Source organism: Scomber japonicus, chromosome 24 (genome assembly GCF_027409825.1).
Source record: "Scomber japonicus isolate fScoJap1 chromosome 24, fScoJap1.pri, whole genome shotgun sequence".
NCBI classification, from domain to species: domain Eukaryota; kingdom Metazoa; phylum Chordata; class Actinopteri; order Scombriformes; family Scombridae; genus Scomber; species Scomber japonicus.
The window spans coordinates 2,416,517-2,439,016 of NC_070601.1; the positions used below are offsets into that span (position 1 = coordinate 2,416,517).

At 39.4% G+C, this 22,500-nt stretch overlaps 1 protein-coding gene across 1 annotated transcript in view; it reads right to left on the minus strand.

Annotated features, from left to right (window-relative positions):
* The window catches only part of LOC128354623 (receptor-type tyrosine-protein phosphatase-like N), a 37,003-nt gene extending 14,578 nt beyond the window's left edge, over nucleotides 1-22,425 (minus strand). Inside the window, 2 exon segments of the mRNA XM_053314847.1 lie at nucleotides 15,942-16,064; nucleotides 22,372-22,425. Coding sequence (XP_053170822.1) covers nucleotides 15,942-16,064; nucleotides 22,372-22,425 — 177 coding nt within the window.
* Between the last annotated feature and the right edge of the window lie 75 nt (nucleotides 22,426-22,500).

Consider the following 22,500-nt stretch of genomic DNA (forward strand, 5'->3'; position numbering starts at 1 on the left):
AATGTATTATTATTGTGATTATTCTTATTTACTTTGCGCTTAAGTAACCTCAGGAAAAGTGACAATTCCTGGAGTGTTTACACACATTAATCTGCTGCACTCTGCTGTGTGAGCTGTGATCCAGGCCTCCTACCCATCACCCCCCCTCCTTCCCCTCCCTCCACCTCCTCCTCCTCCTTTGTGACTGAATGCCTGGACCGGTCTTGGGGTTGATGGGGGCAGGATGGGGTCAGCGTGAAACAGGAAATGGGAAGAGGAGGAGGGGAGGTGGGGGGGGGGGGGGGGTTGCTCTGCGCCAAACCGATGATGACCAGCGGCCTGGAAAGCGTACGCCCCATCCATCATGACAATCCCTATCTAGCTCAGGTTGTGAATCGATGTCCGCAAGTGTGCGAGAAGTAGTGTGTCGAGGTTGTTGTGAAGTCGACATCACTGATTGCTTGTAATTACAGCTTTTTGCTTTTTTCCAGTTCAGAGAGAGAGAGGGGGGGGGGAGAGAGAGAGGGGAGAGAGAGAGATAGGGGGGAGAGAGAGACATAGAGAGAGAGAGAGAGAGAGAGGGAGGGGGAGAGAGAGAGACAGAGAGACACAGAGAGAGAAAGAGAGAGAGAGACATAGAGAGAGAGAGAGAGAGAGAGACATAGAGAGAGAGAGAGACATAGAGAGAGAGAGAGACATAGAGAGAGACATAGAGAGAGAGAGAGAGACATTGAGATAGAGAGAGAGAGAGAGAGACATAGAGAGGTGAAGAGAGAGAGAGAGAGAGACATAGAGACATAGAGAGGTGAAGAGAGAGAGAGAGAGAGACATAGAGACAGAGAGGTGAAGAGAGAGAGAGAGACATAGAGAGGTGAAGAGAGAGAAAGAGAGAGAGACATAGAGACATAGAGAGGTGAAGAGAGAGAGAGAGAGAGAGACATAGAGACAGAGAGGTGAAGAGAGTCATTTTCCTGGTTGTTAATTGTGTGTGAAAAAGGTAGAAAAGCAAGAATTGGTGATATCATCCCGCCTCAGAGAAGTAACAGAGAGAGATGAGACTCAATATTCCCTGTGTGTATAAGTGTGTGTGTGTGTGTGTGTGTGTGTGTGTGTGCAGGCTTCGTATTGTTTGGCAGTCAAACATTACATTAGTGGTGCTTTGGGCTTTGACACACCCCAGCTGTATTTCGTGTGAGAACGCAGGTTTGTGACTATTTTAGATTTTTCCATCCAGTCTGCGGTGTGTGCGCCTGAGACGTAATCACATAGCCATAGCAAAGAGAGCGAGAGAGAGAGAGAGAGAGAGAGAGAGAGCCCTGGTTATTTATTCTGTTCACCGACAAAAACACACACATATTCAAAGTTTTACAAAGAAGGAAAAAGCATGAAGATATAAGAACAACAAGGAGAAGGAGAGAGAGAGAGGTTGAGGGGAAAAAAAAAAAAGAAAGAAAGAAGCCAAAGCCATGCATAACTGCCCATAGGCCGTGCAGAGGCGTCCACAGCTGCCGGCTGGTCGAGCAGCCTGGATGCTCTCTGAGGCGATGCAGATGTTGGGACCCTGCAGCCACATTAACGCACCTCTTAACCCCCCCCCCCCCCCCACCCCTCACATACACCCCCCCTCCCACCCCTTCACCACTTCACCACCACCACCACACTGATTCAGATGCACAGTTTGTTCTTAAGAGGCACTCCACCGATTCTTCATAGCATCCTCTTTTTTTTTTTTTCTTCATTTGGCTCCTTCTTCTTCTGATCTTTCTTTTTACGTCATGATTCTCTCACTATTGTTGATTTATTGCCGTGACTTCCTGCAGGCCGGTTTCCTGTGTGATACATACACCCACAGAAAATTGTATGTTAGGCTTGCAAGTATCAATTAATTGTGTTAATATTGAGTATTATCTTCATTTTTTTGGTAATTGTTTAATTAATATATATATATATATATATGCTATAAATATAAATATATATACCTTGCTGACTTTGATACCGCAGATAAAGTCTCAAATTGATTAGTGTGAAGATCTTCAGTCCAGTAATACAGTATGTGTTTAGGTTGTGTGTGAGTTTAACCCTCCTGATGTCCTTAGGTCAAGGAAGGACAGGAGGAAGGGAGGAAGGAAGGGAGAAAAGAAGGAAGGAAGGGAGGGGGAAAAGAGGAAGCAAGTAAGGAATGAAGGAAGGAAGGAAAGGAGGAAGGAGGAAAAGAGGAAGGAAGGAATAAAGGAAGGGAGGAAGGAAAGGAGAAAGGAAAGGAGGAAGGAAGGAAAGGATTAAGGAGGAAAAGAGGAAGGAATTAAGGAGAGAAGGAAGAAAGGAAGGAAGGAGGGAGAGAAGGAAGGTGACAGTTCAGTAAAGTGAATATTTGGCTTTTTTTTGCTTGAAAATGACTGAAATGATCAAAATAGCTTTGTATTAGTTTGCTGTGGATTGATTAATTGACTAAGCACCACATTGTCATATTGGATAAGTTGAAACAGTGAATATTTTACTTTTTTTTGCTTGAAAATGATGAATAAATTATCAAAATATAGTCTCTAGATTGATTAATTAACTTTTTAACCAGTATATGCTTAATGTCAGCTAACTTTGCCCATTGTGAAAGCATGCATAGAGTCAGTTTTGGCAAAAGGAGCACCAAATCCTCACATTTAATACATCAAAACTAGTGAATATTTGACTTTTTTTTTGCTTGAAAATGACTGAAAATGATGAATAGATGATCAAAATATAGTCTCTAGATTGATTAATTGACTTTTTATCCAGAATATGCTTAATGACAGCTGGTAAGATGGTAAGAAATCTACTTTTCTGTGCATTTTTGGTTAATTCTGGGTTATAAAACGTTTTTTTTATGCTTGAAAATGATGAATAGATTATGAAAATATTGTCTATAGATTGATTAATTGACTTTTTAACCAGTATATGCTTAATGACAGCTAACTTTGACCTGAAAACATGGTAATAAATCTACTTTTCTGTGTATTTTCGGTTAATCCAGGGTTATAAAACATCCATATTGCAGCTTATTTCTCATGCACACACACACACACACACACACACACACACACACACACACACACACACACACACATACATCCATATATATCTATACATACAGGCAGGGAATATGTAAATGTCTTTGTGAACCAAATGAAAGCAACTTTGACTGCAGAACAGAACAATAAATAAATAAATAAATAAAAGTGTCTCTGCCCAAGTGGGGCGTTGATGCAAAGAGAGGAAAAGCACCAGGACGGGCAAACAGCCATGAAATCCCTGATGCTTCCTGCCAGTGTGGAGATAGGCAACTGCCGCCAACTGCCCAAATCCAGTAGCAAGTCTAAAGCCTCTCCCAATGTCAAGTGGCATTTATTAAACACACGGATATAGACAGAGAGAGAGAAAGAGAAAGAAAGAGAGAGAGAGAGAGAGAGGGGTCCCCGATGATCTGTGTGGTCCAAGCCTCGATGCCAAACCCTCGTAGAGCTGCTTCTTGTCTTTCTCTTCGTCTTAGTCGCTTCTTCTTTTATTGTTATTGACGCCGGTCCAGGTTTCCATGGTAATCCCCTCCTCCCCGAGTCTCAGGTACACCTTGTGCAAAGTGAACAAAACCCCCCCACCCCACCACCCCACCCCGCCAGTTAGATAATACGGCAAAGGCTGAAGGATGACGGCTGACGGTGACGATAAATAAGAAGCCATTAGAAGACACAATACACTCGAGGGGGGGTGGGGGGGGGGGGGGGGGGGGGGGGGGGGGGGTGGTCTTATTCAACTCTTCCAAAAAAGAGAAGAGGGGGACTTGAGAGGATTTGGGTGCAAATCACATTTTTTTTGCTCCCTTTGTGAGCTGTAATGTTTCAGCGATGGAGTAAAGAGGAAGTAGAGTCGGGTGGCATCTTCTACTCTCTCCACTCTCGCCCAGTGGAATCATGGGTGGTAAATCTTCCCCCCTCCCTCCCCACCCTCCACTCTCTCTTTTTTTTGCTAGAAGCTAGAAATACGCCAGTTAGAAATGAGTCGAGGGGTTTCATTCGCCTTCGGGAAGCTGTGATGTCACCGCCACCGGATATTATTTGCCGCAATCTGCCAGTATAGATGATAGCGAGAGCCTACAGAACCCCCCAACCCAGAAGTCCAACCCGCTTATTGTTAATTTTGGCTCCAGCTGTCCGGCAATCCCAAGAACATGGGAGTTCATATCCAAGGATAATCTGTTGTTTTGTGTTTTGTGTTTTGTGTGTGTGTGTTTTTTTTCCCGATGTTTAATGCCTCGTCTCGAGTGTATCGTGGTCAAAAGAATAGAAGTGGTGAGAGAGAAGAGGAGAGGAGAGAAGAAGAAAGAGAAAGCAAGCTTAGAAATAGAGCATCCCACCCCCCCCCCCTCTCATCATCATCATCCTCCCTCCCTCCACCCTCCTCCCCTAATCCTTGGGTGACCACTGGCGAGGCCCAGATGAGCGCTTACATTAAGGCGACTGGAATAGTTTTTCAAAACTACCGGGGCTCGTCCCCCCCCTCGTCCCTCGTCCCCCCCCCCCCACCCCCCCCCTCCCCTTTTGTCTTTTTCAATGCGGCGAAGCACATTAAGCAGAGAGCCGGGAGAGAGACGAGGCGGGGCGACATGAGAAGCTACATTTATCAGTTCACAGTTTCAGAGGATATTGCAAATCAATTTATTAGATTATGAGGCCTGCTTTGAGCTCTGCTTTTTCTCCCACCACTACCCCCCCTCCCCCTCCTCCTCCCCCTTTACCCCCCTCCTCCCCCTTCCTCCCATCTTTCTATCCTCTGCCTTCAAACGTAATATTTTAAAGGAAACTCTATTTCCAGATTATGGAGCACTTTATCGCAGAACAAGGAAGTATAAATTCTGGCCCAGACATCCCAAATCCTATTTTCTCTCTCTCTCTTCCCCCCCCTCCCCCAACCCCCCCCTCCTCTCTTCTCCCCCCTCCTCTCTTTACAGTAACGTGTCTTCATCTTCTCAAGGACATTGACATTAATTGAGTTTGTTATGCTTTAGTCTGTATTGGACCAATTTAACCTTTTTTTTTTCAGATTCCTGTAAAAACATAAGCTAAACACTAAAACACAAGTGTCAATGTTAGATATTGAACAAGGAAAAGTTCAATTTAAGACTTTAATACTTTAAAAAACTGCTAAAAACATGATTAGAAAGTTCATGTAAAGCATCCAGCTGCCTCTCTTGGGCTCTAAACTTTCACTACGAGACTGAATATAAAGCTAAAATAGACTTGGCTAGCTCAGTCCAGTCCACATGAAGTATAATAAGTATAATACTACTACTAATAATAATAATGATAATCCAATTATCCATATTTATGAACGCTTCGGCTTGTTCAGCGCTACAGATAAAGAAGCTCGGACTTCTCCAAGACCCAATGAGAGAGGATTTCTTTTTTTTAAGGCGGTATTATCCATGTTTTTGGAGACTGTTTCTGTTTCGTTACTTAAGGGGTAAGGGGGGGGGTGGGGGTGGGGGGGGGATTTCTCTCATCATCACCACCACCACCACTGCTTCTTCTTCTTCTTCTTCTTCTTCTTCTTCTTCTTCTTCTTCTTCTACTTGTTTCAAAGTGGCTCAAGCATCCCTGCTATGACAAAGATAATTCATAAGGGTAATCAGTGCTCTCTCTCTCTCTCTCTGTCACTCTCTCTCTCTCTCTCTGTCTCTCTGTCTCTCTCTCTCTCTCTCTCTGTCTCTCTGTCTCTCTCTCTCTCGCGCTCTCTCTCTCTCTCTCTCTATGTCTCTATCTCTCTCTCCCTCTCTCTATGTCTCTATCTCTCTCTCTCTCTCTCTATGTCTCTATGTCTCTATCTCTCTCTCCCTCTCTCTATGTCTCTATCTCTCTCTCTCTCTCCATGTCTCTATGTCTCTCTCTCTCTCCCTGTCTCTATGTCTCTCTCTCTCTCTCTCTGTCTCTCTCTCTCTCTCTCTCTATGTCTCTCTCTCCCTCTCTCCCTCTCCCTCTCCCTCCCTCCCTCCCTCTCTCTCTCTTTTTCTCTCTCTGACTTTTAGACTAAGACCCTTGAGGGAGGGGAAGCCCTTCTTTCTACTGATGGATGTCCTTTTCTTGTCATCTATAATACTGAGTGAGGATTAATGTGTGGGACTGATGCTTCGGTCCAAGCTGTCATATCAAGCAGCAGACAGTTTAAAAAAAAAAAGTTAACATTACGCTATTTTCCGAAGGGCTTTCACACTTTGACAATGGAGAGAATATTAATAACATAAGTTGTTTTCTGCACGTATGATGCTATTAAGCAGATTTTATGGTGCTTTTATTAGTTTTTCTGCTTATATATTTAACTTTTTAACCTTTTTTGTGCATTTTTAAAACTATTGAGCACATTTTTAGACAATTATGAAGAGTTACGGAATCACAAAGTACTTAATCTCAAGTAAATTTGTACAAATAAATGTTGCTTTTATACATTATACTCTATAAAGTCCAAATATTGACTAATAGACTGACGTTTTACCCTTCAAAAGACAAAAACACACTCAGAAAGGTCATTTTTCATTAGTATTTTAATTGTAGTTAATGTTTAAAAGTATAAATGTGCATTATTGTATCCTATTTAGCAGATTTAATGATGTTTTTTCTATTTTTCCGCAACTTTTTAACCTTTTTTGTCGATTTTGAAACTCTCAATGCTCATTTTTACACAATTATGAAGCAGTGTCACATCACAAAAGTACTTAAAATCTTAACTAAAGTAAATTTGTACAAGTTAATATGAGTCATAGTCACTTTTCACAATGTTGCTTTGATATATTATACTATTTTTATACTCTGACAGATCTATAAAGTCCATATAAAACTGATGAAAAGACAATAAATGAAGGTTCATCCTCATTTGCATTTTAATTGTAGTCAATGTACAAAAGTATAAATGTATAATATCAAATATAGAGTACATTTTTCAAACAATAAAATAATATAATTATGTAAAAAATACACAATTTTACTTTGAAATGTAATAAATTAAAAGAATAAAATGAAAAATAAGCAACTATAGATACTTAAAGTCTAACAGGAAGTTTAATATTTTTACTTCTACTGTACAGGAAGTGAATATAAAAGTAAGTAAGTGTTATTTTCAACCTCTTATATTAAATAATAATTAAAATATATTATAAAAGTCTAATATTTTACTTTGAAATGTAATGAATTAAAAGAATAAAATGAAAAATAAGAAACTATAGATACTTAAAGTCTTCCAGGAAGTCTTCCAGGAAGTCTTCCAGGAAGTCTAATATTATTTACTTCTACTGTACAGGAAGTGAATATAAAAGTAAGTAAGTGTTATTGTCAACCTCTGTCATGATACTTTACATTAAATAACAATTAAAATAAATTATAAAAGTTTCCACACACTAAAAAAAAGATAATGTTCTACCTCAAGATTTTACTTTGAAATGTAATTAATTAAAAGAATAAAAGTCTTCCAGGAAGTACTTTTACTTCTACTGTACAGGAAGTGAATATATAAGTAAGTGTTATTTCCAATGTCTGTAATGGTACTAATTAATAATTAAAATATATTATAAAAGTCTCCACACACTAACAAATATAATGTTCTACCTCAGGATTTTACTTTGAAATTACAAAAAATACAGGAAGTGAATATATAAGGAAGTTATTTCCAACCTCTGTAATGGTACTTTTTATTAAATAACAATTAAAATATATTGTATGTGTTTTCTTTTTGCACTAAATCTCACTCATCTAACTTCAATTTAATAAAGGACCAATCCCCCAATTTATGAGCTTTTCTAAAAATGACTCAAAAACTTTACATTAATCCCATTTAACCCACAACCGTCACTACAGATCCACATCAGCCTCTACTTCCCAAATCCGAAACAATCATCTTTTTCCAGGCTGATCATCACTGGAGGCTCAGAGTCTCCGATAAACCAGCCTGATGCTTTTATAATATGTATACCTGTCACATTTTATCCCTATTAAAGCTTTAAAAAAAAAAAAACCTGCAGAAGAAAAGATGCTTCCTGTCTGCATAAAGCTCGTCCCCCTGCTGCTACTGTTTATCCAAATTTACCCCGCTGCTGTTTTTTTATTTATTTTTTTTACTTCCGTTAATGGATCGGGACTCAAATCAAATCTGACCCCTATATTGAGAGCGAGCATTAACAAAAACAAGATGATAATTCTTTTTTTTTCCTCTCTCTCTCTCTCTCTCTCTCTCTCTCCCCCCCACTATCTCTTCCTCTCTCTCTCTTTTTGCAGCACAAAGCACAAAGCAAAGCCTCCATTTGATGATTTTTTTTAAGAAACAAGAGAGGATACAAAGAGATGCAATTAACTGATTTTTTTATTTTAATTTTATAACAACCTTCAGACACTTTAAGGTGGAATGTATCGATACTGATTATTTGATATATGTAAAAATAAAGATACAGCTAAACTATCAAAATCATGCAAGTTATTATTTCTTATGCAACTTATTTAAATTCTCCTAATTGTTAACTCTGTGCATCTTTACATACATAGTCTTATTTAATACTAATCCTGTGGAACAAACTCTTTATTTTTTGGCTTGTACAAGACACTTTTAAGGTGGAATGTATCGATACAGATATTTGATTTGACAATATTAAAATAAGTATTAGTGCAGTTTTACTTTATCTAAACTGTCAAAATGTCAAAATCATGCATATTTAAAGTTATTATTTCTTATGCAACTAATTTAAATTCTCCTAATTCTCTGTGCATCTTTACATACATAGTCTTATTTAATACTAATCCACTTTTAAGGTGGAATGTATCGATACTGATAAAATTGGATTTGACAATATTAAAACATAAAATTAAAGATGCAGCTAAACTATCAAAAATCATGCATATTTAAAGTTATTATTTCTCATGCAACTTATTTAAATTATCCTAATTCTTACGTGAATCTTTATTTATTTATTTTTATACACTTTTAAGGTGGAATGTATCGATACAGATATTTGATTTGATAAGTATTAGTGCAGTTTTACATCTAAACTGTCAAAATCCTGCAAATTTAAAGTTATTATTTCTCATGCAACTTATTTAAATTCTCCTAATTCTCCTTTTTTTTAATATAAAGACATATATAGTCTTATTTAATACTAATCCTATGGAATAAACTCTTTATTTTTTGGCTTGTTTCCCCCTTTTCTTTGAAGTTTCGAGACAGATTTTGGCATAAAAATGAAAAAAAAAACCCAGAATGTGCCGATTAATGAGTCACGATCATTTCCACCTTGTGTGTGTGTGTGTGTGTGTGTGTATGTGCGCGTGTGTGTGAGCTCTCAGTTTATTGAAATTAAGAAATCAGTAGGGGAAATGTATTAAATTCATTTTGCAAGTAACTCAGCGTCTCGAGCAGACTGATAATAAAGAGAGGAGAGATGTTGAAATGAGGGTTTAGTGAAGCGGCTCGATGATGATCAGCAGGTATCACTGAGGTGCCGTCTGTTAGTTTACAGCTGAAAGCATGAAGACACAAACTGAGCAGCAGTGTTTGATTACCTCATCCATCATCAGCACACCTTTTTATTACTGTGATTAAGACAATACATCAACATATTTCCTCTTGAACTGAAGACTTGAATGAGCTCACATATGCTTAATAAGAAACATTTATTCCACAAATGCATTATGACATCACTTCAATACATTATGACATCACTATTTCCATTTCCAGGTCTACAGGACTAACACATTTTCTCTTTCTATGCTGTTTTTGACCTTTGACCTTTGACCTTTTTAGTGCTGCTGCAAATGTAAACCCACTATAAAAACTATAAGCTTTAATTTTAAGCTGTATTAATGGTTATTAAAGTTACATTTCTTCCAGAAGGGGAAAAAAATGAAAAGAAAAACTTGATAAATGGATTTTTTTTATGTTAATTGAAACATACCAAGCTCAAATTTGTAGTTTATTTGCTTCAAAAAATTATAAATAAACACAGATTTATGTCTAAAAAAAAAGGAGAGAGAGAAAAAAAGCCAGGAGAAGAGAAGAAAGGGGGGGGGGGCTATCTAACCCCAGCTCAGATATGCTTGATAATGTGCATTTATTCCACAAATACATTATGACATCACTTCAATTATTATTATTTTTGCTTAAATTGGCATTATTCCATTTCTAGGTCTACAGGACTAACACATTTTCTCTTTCCATGCTGTTTTTGACCTTTGACCTTTGACCTCTCATATGAAGATGAGCTTTTTTTTAGTGCTGCTGCATCATGTAAACACACTATAAAAACTATAAGCTATAAGATATGGATATTAAAGTTAAGAATCTTCCAGAAGGGGAAAAAATTAAAAAGAAAACTTGATAAAATGAGTTTAAATAGATTTTTTATGTTAATAGAAGCATAACAAGCTCAAATTTGTAGTTTATTTGCTTCAAAAAAATTCAAAATAAACCTTGATATATGTCTTAAAAAAGTATAAAATGATTATTCCTCTGTCTTTTCCTTCTTTCGATAACATCTTACCTATTAATCTGAACAGTATAGGTGTTAAATTTGTGATTTCGAGGCTTCTACAGCAGATTTTCTTCTCGCTACTATCACTCAAAAGAGGAATTAGTTCCTTTTATTTTAACCCCCCCCCCCCCCCCCCCCCTTCTGTAACTGTATGTTTAACCACGCTATTCAAAACCCTGAATGTTTCTCAACTGTCCACCTTAAGAGGTAGTCTAGCGATATATAGAGATAGAGATAGAGAGAGAGAGAGAGAGAGAGAAAGCCAGGAGAAGAGAAGAAAGGGGGGGGTAAAAAAAAAAAAAAAGGATGCAAAGCTTGATGAAAAGGACGTTATTAGCTTGGTCGCGGTCGGAGCCCATTTGCGTCCATTTGCATCTGGGCTGAAACCTGCAGCTGAGAGCATCTCGGCGATGTATAATGACCGGTTGTCACAACAACACGGGAGGTGGCCCCGCCGGCAAAATGACGGCCCTGTCACTCCTCCGCAAAGACGAAAAAAAAAACGCTTGGCAACCTGTAATTCCCCTCTCTCCCCCAGCGCTGCTTCCTTCCTGCCTGCCGCCTGGTTAAATGGCACTTTTGAAGGAAGTAAATCTACAAAGTTGTGTTTAATAACATTGCCGGAGCTAAGAGGGGGGGCGGGGGTGAGGGGGGTGAGGTGTGTTTGTGTGTTGGGGTGGGTGGGGGGGGCGTACAGCGAGAGGGCTCACGGGGGTTAAGAGGGATTTGTCATTTTGTTTGTGCTCGCAGGCCCTAATCTGTTCATTGAAACGGCCCATCTTTTCAGCTAGCCGCGCTCAAAGTAAATGAAAAACAATTATACAGTGCGTGAAGAGGAAGCAAGGCAAGGTGGGACGCCGCCGGCTCGGTACGGAGCGGCGGGAGGGGGGGGGGTTATCGACACTGGATCCCCTCTGATAGCATTCATCTATCCCTAATGTGTTTTTTTTTAAACCACTCAAGCTTTTTTTAATGTGAGCAAAAGGAGGAAGTGCTAAAAATCGCTCTCTCTTTTTTTTTTCTTGCACTCCAATCTAAATTAATATTGTATTAATTGTATTAAAAGCTGAAATCTGAGACCAAGAAAAGAAATATCAACTTCTAATTAAATATATTACATGCAACTCTGCCTATATGTGCACTACTACTATGTTCTCTACTATATATATATGTACAGTATGAAACATTACATCACCTCAAAAGCACTTTCCATATTCTTCTAAAGCAAAAATAAAATTGTATTAATTTTATTAAAAGCTGAAATCTGAGTCCAAGCAAAGAAATATCAACTTCTAATTAAATATATTACATGCAAATCTGCCTTTATATGCACATTCTCTACTATATATATGAAACAGCACTTTCCACATTCTCCTAAAGCAAAAAAAAAAATTGCATTAATTGTAATAAAAGTTGATTTCTGCACTTTTGACCTTTTTAAAATGAGACCAAGCAAAGAAATATCAACTGCTAATTAAATATATTGCATGCAAATCTGCAAATCTCTACTATATATATATATATATATATATATGAAAAAGCACTTTCCACATTCTCCTAAAGCAAAAAAAAAAAAAGTACAACTCCAGAATAGATTTTTACTTTGTCGTGTAATGAGTCAAACATCGGAGTGACTCGCTTGGGTTGCAGCCTCCTGTCTCTGCAGATGTGAAGTGAAGTGACACATTTATATGCAGGGAAGGAAAAGAAGAAGAAGAAAAAAAAAAGCTCACTTAAACACTAAAAAAACTCACAACCAAAGGCCTCCCCAAAAGGCAAACACATAACTAAACCTGTGCGGCGAAGAAGCAGAAGAAGAAAAAGAAGAAGAAGAAGAAGGAGAAGAAGAAGAAGCAGCGGGTGGAAATTAGCGACAAAGCATTATAATTTGTCACTGATGCATAAATCTTGCTGACGTGCTCAGTCACTTTAATGGTGCCGCCACTGCTCGGTGGAAGGCTGTGCAAACTTGCGCAGTTGCAGAAAAACAGAAAAACTATATGTTTCGAAACATCACCTTATTTGCATAATTTACCAAAAGCCAATGAGGCAGCTCAAGGAGTGCGGGTGATAGTAATAAGTGTTTGGGAAAGGCAGAAAGATCACTAATGGTTTGCCTATGGGGATTTCTCCACGCCATGGGGGAGGAAAATGAGAAATATTTTTCAAACAGCGGGGGTAAAGGTTTTAAAACTAGGAGCACATGGGGAGATAAAGATGTTCCTGCCACGGGGTGCAACGCGGGGAAAAATGCAATGGCGAGGATGACAAAAAGAATGCCCCCGTAATTTCGGCATTAAGAGGTAATAATCATGTTTCACCGATGATATTAAAAACGGTAACCCGCGACGACGGGGTAAAATAGATAAATATATAAATAAAAGTGGAGAGGAGGAGAGGAGGAGAAGGGGGAAGAGGAGTGGGGCCCATCAGGTAGAGGAGGTATAGTAATGAGGTGGTGGGTGGAGGGAAGGGAGGGAGGGGGAGAGGGGGTAAAGAGGGGAGGGAGGGGGGTGGGGGGGGCGCTCATCACCAACTCTGTGTGAGAGTAAACAAAGAGTGAAGCAAAAAGGATGGTGGAGGTGGAGAAAAGGGGGGGGGGGGAAGAGTTCGCAGATCACGACCGAGCCGAGCAGATCTGTGACTCCCTGCTGCGGAGAAGAAAAAAAAAAAGAGTCTCATCTGGTTGAAATATGCTAAGATGTGTTTCCACACACACACACACACACACACACACACACACACACACACACACACACACACACAGACGTAATCGTACATCCAGACACTTGCGTCACCGATATGAAGAAGTTCAATCATTGAGATGAGCATCAGCAGAGGTTTAAAACTGTTGGACGGATAAAATGCGGCACTTTTATAGAGAAACCTGTGTGCATAAATATAATCAATAGTACTGCATTTGATTAGTAAAGGGATGCTTTTATTTTGTAGGATATGTAGTAACTTTGCATAACTATAACCCTGCAAACGTGAGTTAAAATGAGCCACCTAGAATCCCCTGTGTGCATAAATATAATCTATAGTACTGTATTTGATTAGTAGATGATGCTTTTATTTTGTAGGATATGTAGTAACTTTGCATGTGCACTATATACTCAACTATTACCCTGCAAACTTGAGTTAAAATGAGCCACCTAGAATCCGCTGTGTGCATAAATATAATCTATATTACTGCATTTGATTAGTAGAGGATGCTTTTATTTTGTAGGATATGTAGTAACTTTGCATAACTATAACCCTGCAAACGTGAGTTAAAATGAGCCACCTAGAATCCGCTGTGTGCATAAATATAATCTATATTACTGCATTTGATTAGTAGAGGATGCTTTTATTTTGTAGGATATGTAGTAACTTTGCATAACTATAACCCTGCAAACGTGAGTTAAAATGAGCCACCGAGAATCCGCTGTGTGCATAAATGTAATCTATATTACTGCATTTGATTAGTAAAGGGATGCTTTTATTTTGTAGGATATGTAGTAACTTTGCATAACTATAACCCTGCAAACGTGAGTTAAAATGAGCCACCTTGAATCCCCTATAGATCCCTTATTGTTAGATTTTATAAGTGCAACTTTACCTCCAGTGTCTTTTACCTGCAGAAACATCTTTACTTTCAACTCAGTCTTATTCATATAGCTCTAAATTACAACAAAAGTTATCTTAAGGCATCTTCCTAATATCTCCTCTATGCTTACTGTAAATCTTTACTGTTGTAACTTTGCATGTGCTTTATATACTCAACTATTACTCTGCAGTTATTGAGCTATAATTTATAAGTGTAACTTCACCTACAGTGTCTTTTGCCTGCAGAAGCATCTTTACTTTCAATTCAGTTTTATTTATTCTGGGTCAGGGTTTCATCGTCCTAATATCTCCTCTATCCTTACTGTGAAACTGTATTTGTGTGTGTGGTGACATAAATAACACAGTGGACATTCACTTTGTAGTGTATGCACTAACTTTGCATGTGCTTTATATACTCTGGGCTAGCAAATATGAGTTAAAATGGGCCACCTACAATTCCTAATAGATGATTATTGAGCAAAATCGTCACCTCAGATTCTCCAATTTCTTTTACTAGTGTAATTTTTCAATTATTAATTACGACAAAACTTCTATATCACCTTTCAGAACTGAAGCTGCTTCTCATAAAACAATATTAACAGAATAAAATGACATAATTAAACACAATGTTAAAATGTGAAAGTGGGTGTTTTGAGGGATCTTGGTGCAGAATAAAGTGTTTCAAAGTAGAGCCAGATCATGTATGGATTTAAAAGTTATTAATAACATGTATGCACTTTCATACAGAAGAACATAAAATAGTGTAAGAAAATGAATGAATGAATGAATGGGCCTGGATAAAAGTCACAATTAAAAAAAAAAAAACTGTCATAATTTCATCATCAGAAGTCCAAATTACAACAGAAGTTATCTCAATGCACTTTCATCTTCCTAATCTCTCCTCTGTCCTTATTATAAAACTGTATTTTTGTGTGTGTGGCATGCTTATTGAGACATACTGGCCATTTTTAAATGTTCAATAGTTGATTATTAAGCAAATTATGAGATTTTATACATGCAGCTTCACCTCCAGTGTCTTTTTTCCCCGTGCAGAAACATATATATATAGCTCCAAATAACAACACTAATCCTCCTAATCTCTCCTCTATCCTTACTATAAAACTCAACAACATAAGCACATAAGAAATATACATATATTACTGTGTGATACATGCTTATTGAGACATAAAGAGACACAGTGGCCATGTTTAAGTGTCCATAAAGCTCAAATTGAATGTCTTACTGCATAATAAGCCATATAAAGCTTGTATATATAAAGTTTATTAGGTGTTTATTGGGTTTATTACCAACTGTTTTGTATATTTTTGACTTAAACGCTCCAGATATCGGTGCTTCTCAGCCATTTTTTAGTCGTATTTTGTAGTGCCGGGCAGTATGATTTTACAAAATGAAAGCGGTTTCACGGTATATATGAAGGACAGTATTTGTTTTTCATGCATAATCAGCTGTTTGCAACATCTTCGACTAGTTGAGAGAGGAACTACTACTCTACTGCAGTAGATTGACTTAGGATGGACTATTTTATTGTCATGATGAGTGAATATTAGTGATATCAGAGCTGCCAACATTCCCGTTTTTCCCGGGTTTCCTTCTGTATTTTAGACTCATCTCCCGCAGCGTTCCTAACGTTGTGTGATGAAATACACCGTAATGAAAATATACACCGGTATTTGGTGTGAACTGGTATACCACCCTGCACTGGTGTTTTGTATTCAGAGCATTTTAAGACATTATTATAAACCGATGCTGAAAAACTTAAAACCCCAAAACTACTACTACTGTCCTGTAAAAGGTGTCGAAAGTGATCGGATCTGATTCCAACATCCAACATGGCCGCTTGCTCCTCCTCCTCCTCCGCACTGATGGCCACGATATAATCCTCTTGATTCATATCATCATTCTCAACTCTGCCTCTACCATCGTGTTTCTTTTTGGAGGCCTGACGCTGCACATTAAACAGGCCGAAAACACCAAAACTAACAGAACTGACTTTTGTCTGTTGAGGACGAGCCTGAGAGAGAGAGAGAGAGAGAGAGAAAGAGAGAAAGAGAAAAGAGAGAGCGGTGAATGTCAGCGGGCCGCCTGCCTTCAACTTCCCATGAAGAAAACGATAAGCAGGGAGCCGGTTGAGACGGTCGGAGCAGTACATTGTGATAATGACATTTGGGGAGGGATAGTGTTGCAAAGCTGTTAAGCTCTTTCATTGCACCAAGAAGATTAGTGGACGAGATGGAGCTGAATGACAGCGAAGGTAGCGTCCCCAGCCTCGCCTGCCGAGGACTTGGCATGCAGAGGTCCGTTAAAAGCCAAGCGCTCACTTTACACCGAGGACCAATTGTCCTTCACTCGCAAAGTATTGCAAACCCCCACAAAGCAAGGGCATTCTGTTGTTTGTGTCTCTTTCATGTGGATGTTGACGTGAAGCCGGATTCACCAGCAGCCATTTCTACTTTTTCCTTTTTATTTTTTTTACCTTTTTTTTATTTTTTTTTAAATTTTACTTTTATCGCTGCTCTCCCTCTTTTTGTTTAAAAGACTTTTCCCAGTGAATTAGCTTAGTTTGTTGTTGTAGCTGTATTTCCACATGATGCCAGCGTGCAGAGGGTTTATATACAGCCCAGTGTCTGCCGAGGCTGTATTTAGTTTATCTACTCGCCCAACCCTCGCTCCAAACCCCAGTTGGTTGCAAAGTCACCACATTAGGCCTTGTTTGACCGCACCAAAGCAAAAAAGCGAGGAACTGTGGACAGCTTGTCCTATTATCTGGGACACTGGCCTGCCATGCCTTTAACTCCATGCCTATTCCCATTATAAGCCTTGTGGGAGCGTGGGGGCTGCATCCTAAGTGAATGTGTGTATACATCAACGTGTGTGTCGGTCTGTGGTTTTAACCCGAGTTTCCCCCTACAGGCTTCTGGAAACACTTTGTCCATCTCTTCATGTTGGTTGTTGGTGCGTCCCAGGCCTCTTCTCGTCTTCTTTCTCCTCTCCTCCTCTTCCCTCCTTCCCTCCCTTTTGCCCACGCAGGAGTCATTTTTATTTATTATCTCCTCCTGACAGCAGAGGGAATGACGGGGAGTCTGAGAAAAGCGTTTTGTCAGTTCTTAAGTGTCTGACAATCTGAATGAAGTTTTAGCGTGTGAAGAACAAGAGGGCGTCCGACTTTTTTTTTTTAAACATTTATTTATTTATTTATTTATTTATTTCCCCTGCTGATGGAAAGATGGGGAAGGGCCACGGAGCGACACGGAGAGAGAGAGAGGAAGAGAGAGAGAGGAACAGAGGAAGAGATGGAGATGACAGACGGAGCATCGGTCGCTTGAACCCACCAGTGTATTAAAGAAGTCTCTTTTCTGTCATAGGGAAAGCTCGGTGCTGGAGCATCACGAGTTGACCTCAACCACTTGCCCCCCCCCCTCCCCTCGCTCGCCCCCCCCCCCCTCTCTCTCCCCTGGCGGTCGCGGCAACTCCTCCTGGCCTGTCAGACACAGTCCTGACACCGTCTCCGTCTCTGTCACCCCCCCACCCCCCACCCCCAACCCCCCCGCCCCCCCTCCCACTCCCTCATCTTGTCATCAATTTTGTTGAATAAGGGGGCGAAGAGTAACACCGCTGCTTGGGTGACAGGTTTTTTAAAACAGGAATAATTTGGATAGATCGATGAAGTTGTTCTCGGCTGCTTCTCAGATAGAAGGATTTGCCTCTTTTTGTTGCTTTTTATATTTTTATATATTTATATATTTATATATTTATATATTTATACGACTGCAACTTGGTTATTTTTATTTTTAGGCGTCTAGACTGAAGAAGTTATTTTCGGGTGTGGGAAACGATGATTTATAATATTTTAAGCTTTGTGTCGTCCTCCCAGGTCAAAATGACCCTGTCTGTTTTGACTGTTCCTTCCTTCCTTCCTTCCTTCCTTTCTTCCTTTCTTCCTTCCTTCCCTCCTACCTACCTACCTACCTACTTCCTACCTACCTTCCTTCCTTCCTTCCTTCCTTCCTTTCTTCCTTTCCTTTCTTCCGTTTTTCCTTCCTGTCTTCTATTCCTTCCTTCCTTCTGTCTTCCTACCTTCCTTCTGTCCTTCCTGTCTTCTATTCCTTCCTTCCTTCTTTCCTTCCTTCCTGCCTTCCTGCCTTCCTTCCTTCCTTCCTTCCTTCCTTCCTTCCTTCCTTCCCTCCTTCCCAATGTAGTTGATGTCCAAACTAAGAACATTTCCCATAAATCCCACGACTTTCTTCCCTCCATCATGTCTACTTTTCCAATTTATTTAAATAGATATTATCTTAATTTCAAGGGTCATCATAAACTAAATGACCTACTTTCTACCAAAAAAAGAAATATTTAGATAAAACTTTGCAATATATTGTGATTATTTGGATTTATTTGTGTTGAATTTGTTCCACCATAGCACACTAAATCTCTCATTTTAAACCCAGACTGCTTTTATTTGATCCAGGAAACCCACCACACCTATAATATTAGTATCATCTTACTAGAAATACTAATAGATACAAGCAAACAACAGATAAAATGTCCAAACACTGGCATTCAGAGTACTACTAAGCTCAATTTGACAGCATTGAAAGTCCTGATGTATTTGTGGCTTTTACCTTTTGGTGCTTTGAGATTAAAAAAACGACTTCCTGTTTCAGAAAAATGCATTTATTTGGATTTCTGGATTTGGATTTAGCCCATCCAAGAGTCCAAGAGTCTTATAGGTGGTTGTGTTTGTTTGTCTTGAGGAGACATCTGTCCAGGGCGATGTGATGTTTAGCCACAGTCCTCTTTGTCTGAATTCCCAGGTGTGAGCTCACACTGAGGCTGAGGCCCCGGACGCTGCGGTGTGCACGTCTTCAAAGAGCTGTGTTGTTTTCAGTTTGGAGGGCAGTAAGAGAGAGGGAGGGGGGAGGGGGGGGGGGGGTATCAGGGGTGTTATGTGACTTTTTAGGGAAGTTTTAATGCTTCTTTTTTAAAATTAACCCTCCTGTTGTCCTTGAGTCCAGGAAGGAAGGGAGGAAGAAGGAAGGATGGAAGGGAGGTAGGAAGAAAGAAGGAAAGGACGAAGAAGGGAAGGGAAGGGAAGGAAAGGAGGGTGGAAGGAAGGAAGGAAGGAAGGAAATGAGGGAGGGAGGCAGAAGGATGGAAATGAGGGAGAAAGGAAAAGAGGAAGGGAGGAAGGAAGGAAAGAAGGACAGAGGAAGGAAGGAGGGAGGGAGAAAGGAAGAGGGGAAGGAAGGAACGAAGGACAGAGGAAAGAAGGGAGGGAGGAAACAAGGAAGGAGGGAGGGACAAAGTAAAAGCGAAAGAGAGGAAAGAAGGAAAGAAGGACAGAGGAAAGAAGGAAGGGAGGAAAGAAGGAAGGAGGGAGGGAGAAAGGTAAAGAGGAAGAGAGAAAGGAAGGAAAGAAGGACAGAGGAAAGAAGGAGGAAGGAAGGACAGAAGGAGGAAGGAAGGACAGAAGGACAGAAGGAAGGAAGGAACAGTCAAAAAAGACGGGGTCAATTTGACCCGGGAGGACAACAGGAAGGTTAAGATACAACAAGATTTCCTCTTTGGACACTTGCATGCAAAAGCTTTTAATTTTATTAGTTTGGAAATGTCTCAAATGGTGTCTAGGTATTCTTTTTTGAGTTTTTACCTTTTTATAGCGACATTATTTTATCATCAAGTTGATCACATGACTACTACAAGATTTCCTCCTGCACAGCTTTCAATGCAAATGAACTGAGTCTGTTACTGAGCTACTTTAGACGTCACATAGGAGTTAAAAACCTGCCATGGCTTTTGCAATTAAGATTTCAATCAAATATATATTCCATGACACTAGCAAGGCCTTCACTTATGTTGTGTATGATTATTTGAAGTATTTTAAATGGCAAGAGCACATCAAACTTGTCATCTTATTTCATTTAAATGTCTATATTTAACTCCGTTTTCTAGATTTTCTCTTTCTAACTCTCTCCTCTAGACTTGGGTTTTTACCTTTTATAGCAGCATTATATTAGCATGCATATATATTTAAATGAACACATGACTTTTTTAAGATTAAGTAACTTTGCTAAGAAGGATTTAATGCTTTACTTTGTGTTTCAAAAGTTTGTCTTCTCATTAAGATACAACACAATTTCTTCCTGGACAGAGCTTTTAATGCAAGGTGAAAAAAATCTCAATGCATTTTTGTAATTTAGAGGTTGTATAGGCTACCTGTTAATTAACTATTTATTGGACTAGGGCCTGCAGACTTTGCACAATGATTTTGCACAAGTTGAACACATGACTACTACAAGATTTCCTCCTGCACAGCTTTTAATGCAAGGTGAAAAAAATCACTTAAAAATCCATATTTAACTCAGTTTTCTGGGGTTTCTCCTCCAGACTTGAGTTTTTACCTTTTATAGCAGCATTATATATTAGCATGCATATATATTTAAATGAACACATGATTTTTTTAAGATTAAGTAACTTTGCTAAGAAGGATTTAATGCTTCACTTTGTGTTTCGAAAGTAATTTAATGTTTGATTTCCTCCTGCACAGCTTTTAATGCAAGGTTAAAAAAAAATCTCATAATTATCCATATCTGTATTATTATTATTGCACTGTGCAGTTGGATACTATAATGCATTTTTATAATTTAGAGGTTGTATAGGCTATCTCTTAATTATCCTATTATTGGACTAGGGCCTGCTGATTTTGCACACTGATTTTGCACTTTTTGCACACAGCTGCCGTCTCAAAGGTTTCTAGGTTTTCTCTTTCTACCTTTACATAAGCAGAAATTATGTTAGCATGCATATATATATATATATACAAGTAGTGAACACATGACTTTTAAAGTATAAGTGTGACTTTGCTAAGAAGGATTTCCTCTTAATTAACTATTTATTGGACTAGGGCCTGCAGACTTTGCACACAGCTGACAACTCTTCTTCTTTCTTCTGTGTTTTTATCTTGTTATTTATGTGTATGAGGTTTCTAGGTTTTCTCTTTCTACCTTTACAGAAGCAGAAATTATGTTAGCATGCATATATATATACAAGTAGTGAACACATGACTTTTAAAGTATAAGTGTGACTTTGCTAAGAAGGATTTCATGCTTTGAAAAAGTTGCTTGATGTTTGTCTTTTTCCTCCTGGACACTTAAATGACTGCTCATGCAATCTCCTCCTCCCAGACTTGACTTAGTACCTTTTTATTATAGCAGCATTATGTTAGCATGCTCCACATACATACTAGTGAACACATGCAGCACATCTTCATATATACACATACAAGCAGACTTGGCTTCACTCGCCTCAGCAGTTACATAAATGCAGTCTTCTCCCGTTGTAATTTGTGGCCTCAGTGGGTTTTTTTGTGTTTTGTGTTTTTTTTTTTTTATGTGATGTTTATCCCTGCAAACACAGCAAACAGATTCTGTGAGAGCAACGACAGCCGTGAAAAGCATCGGCGAGCACAGCAGGTACTCCTGAGCTCCGCTGTAACAAATACCTCTTAAAGACTCTTATTTAAATGCCCCATCTGCTTTGACAGGTGCTGTTTGAAATCTAACCCCACGGGGGACAACCTTGTAACTTTTTTACGCAGCCTCTTTGTAACCGCGCGAGGAAAAACAACGGGGAGCGATCTCTTTTGTCAACCCGTCGCACTTTGAAAAAAAATATACTGTAGAAAAGGAGTGTGTGTGTGTGTGTCTGTGTGTGTGTGTCTGTGTGTGTGTGTGTGTGTGTGTGTGTGTGTGTGTGTGTGGTAGTGAAGAAGAGGAGAAGAAGAAGAAAAAGAAGAGGAGGAAGGGGGGGTGATGCTGATGCTTTCGAAAACTTTAACTCAAAAGATTTTTTTTCTCCATGTGGTGACTCTCTACTCTCTCCATCTCACACACACACACACACACACACACACACACACACACACACACACACACACACACACTCAAGAGAGCATAATAGAGAAGATCATCTCTCTCTGCTTATATTTGTATGTTTTGTCATTTCTCGCTGATTTGATAAACGTGACCCGCCCGTTTGATTACGACTAATAAACCGACCCCTACCTGCTCTCCTCTGCTTTCTCCACCAAGATGAATTACCCATTTAATAAATAATGACATGCAGTGAGCAATGACAATTACCTGACTTATTTTCCATTTGGGGTGGGGGAGAGGAGGAGGAGGGGGGGGTTGGATTGAAGACACCTTACGCTGTCACGGATGGCAGAGCGTAAACTGCATGCTTTAAGCTTTAATTACCTTGTTGTTTTTGTCCCCCTTCTCATCGTCACACTGGCCCCTGCACTCAATCATACTGCTGCCAACGCCACGGCAACGCACTCAAGAGACCCCCTCAGATACCCCCCCCCCCCCCCCCACCACCACCAC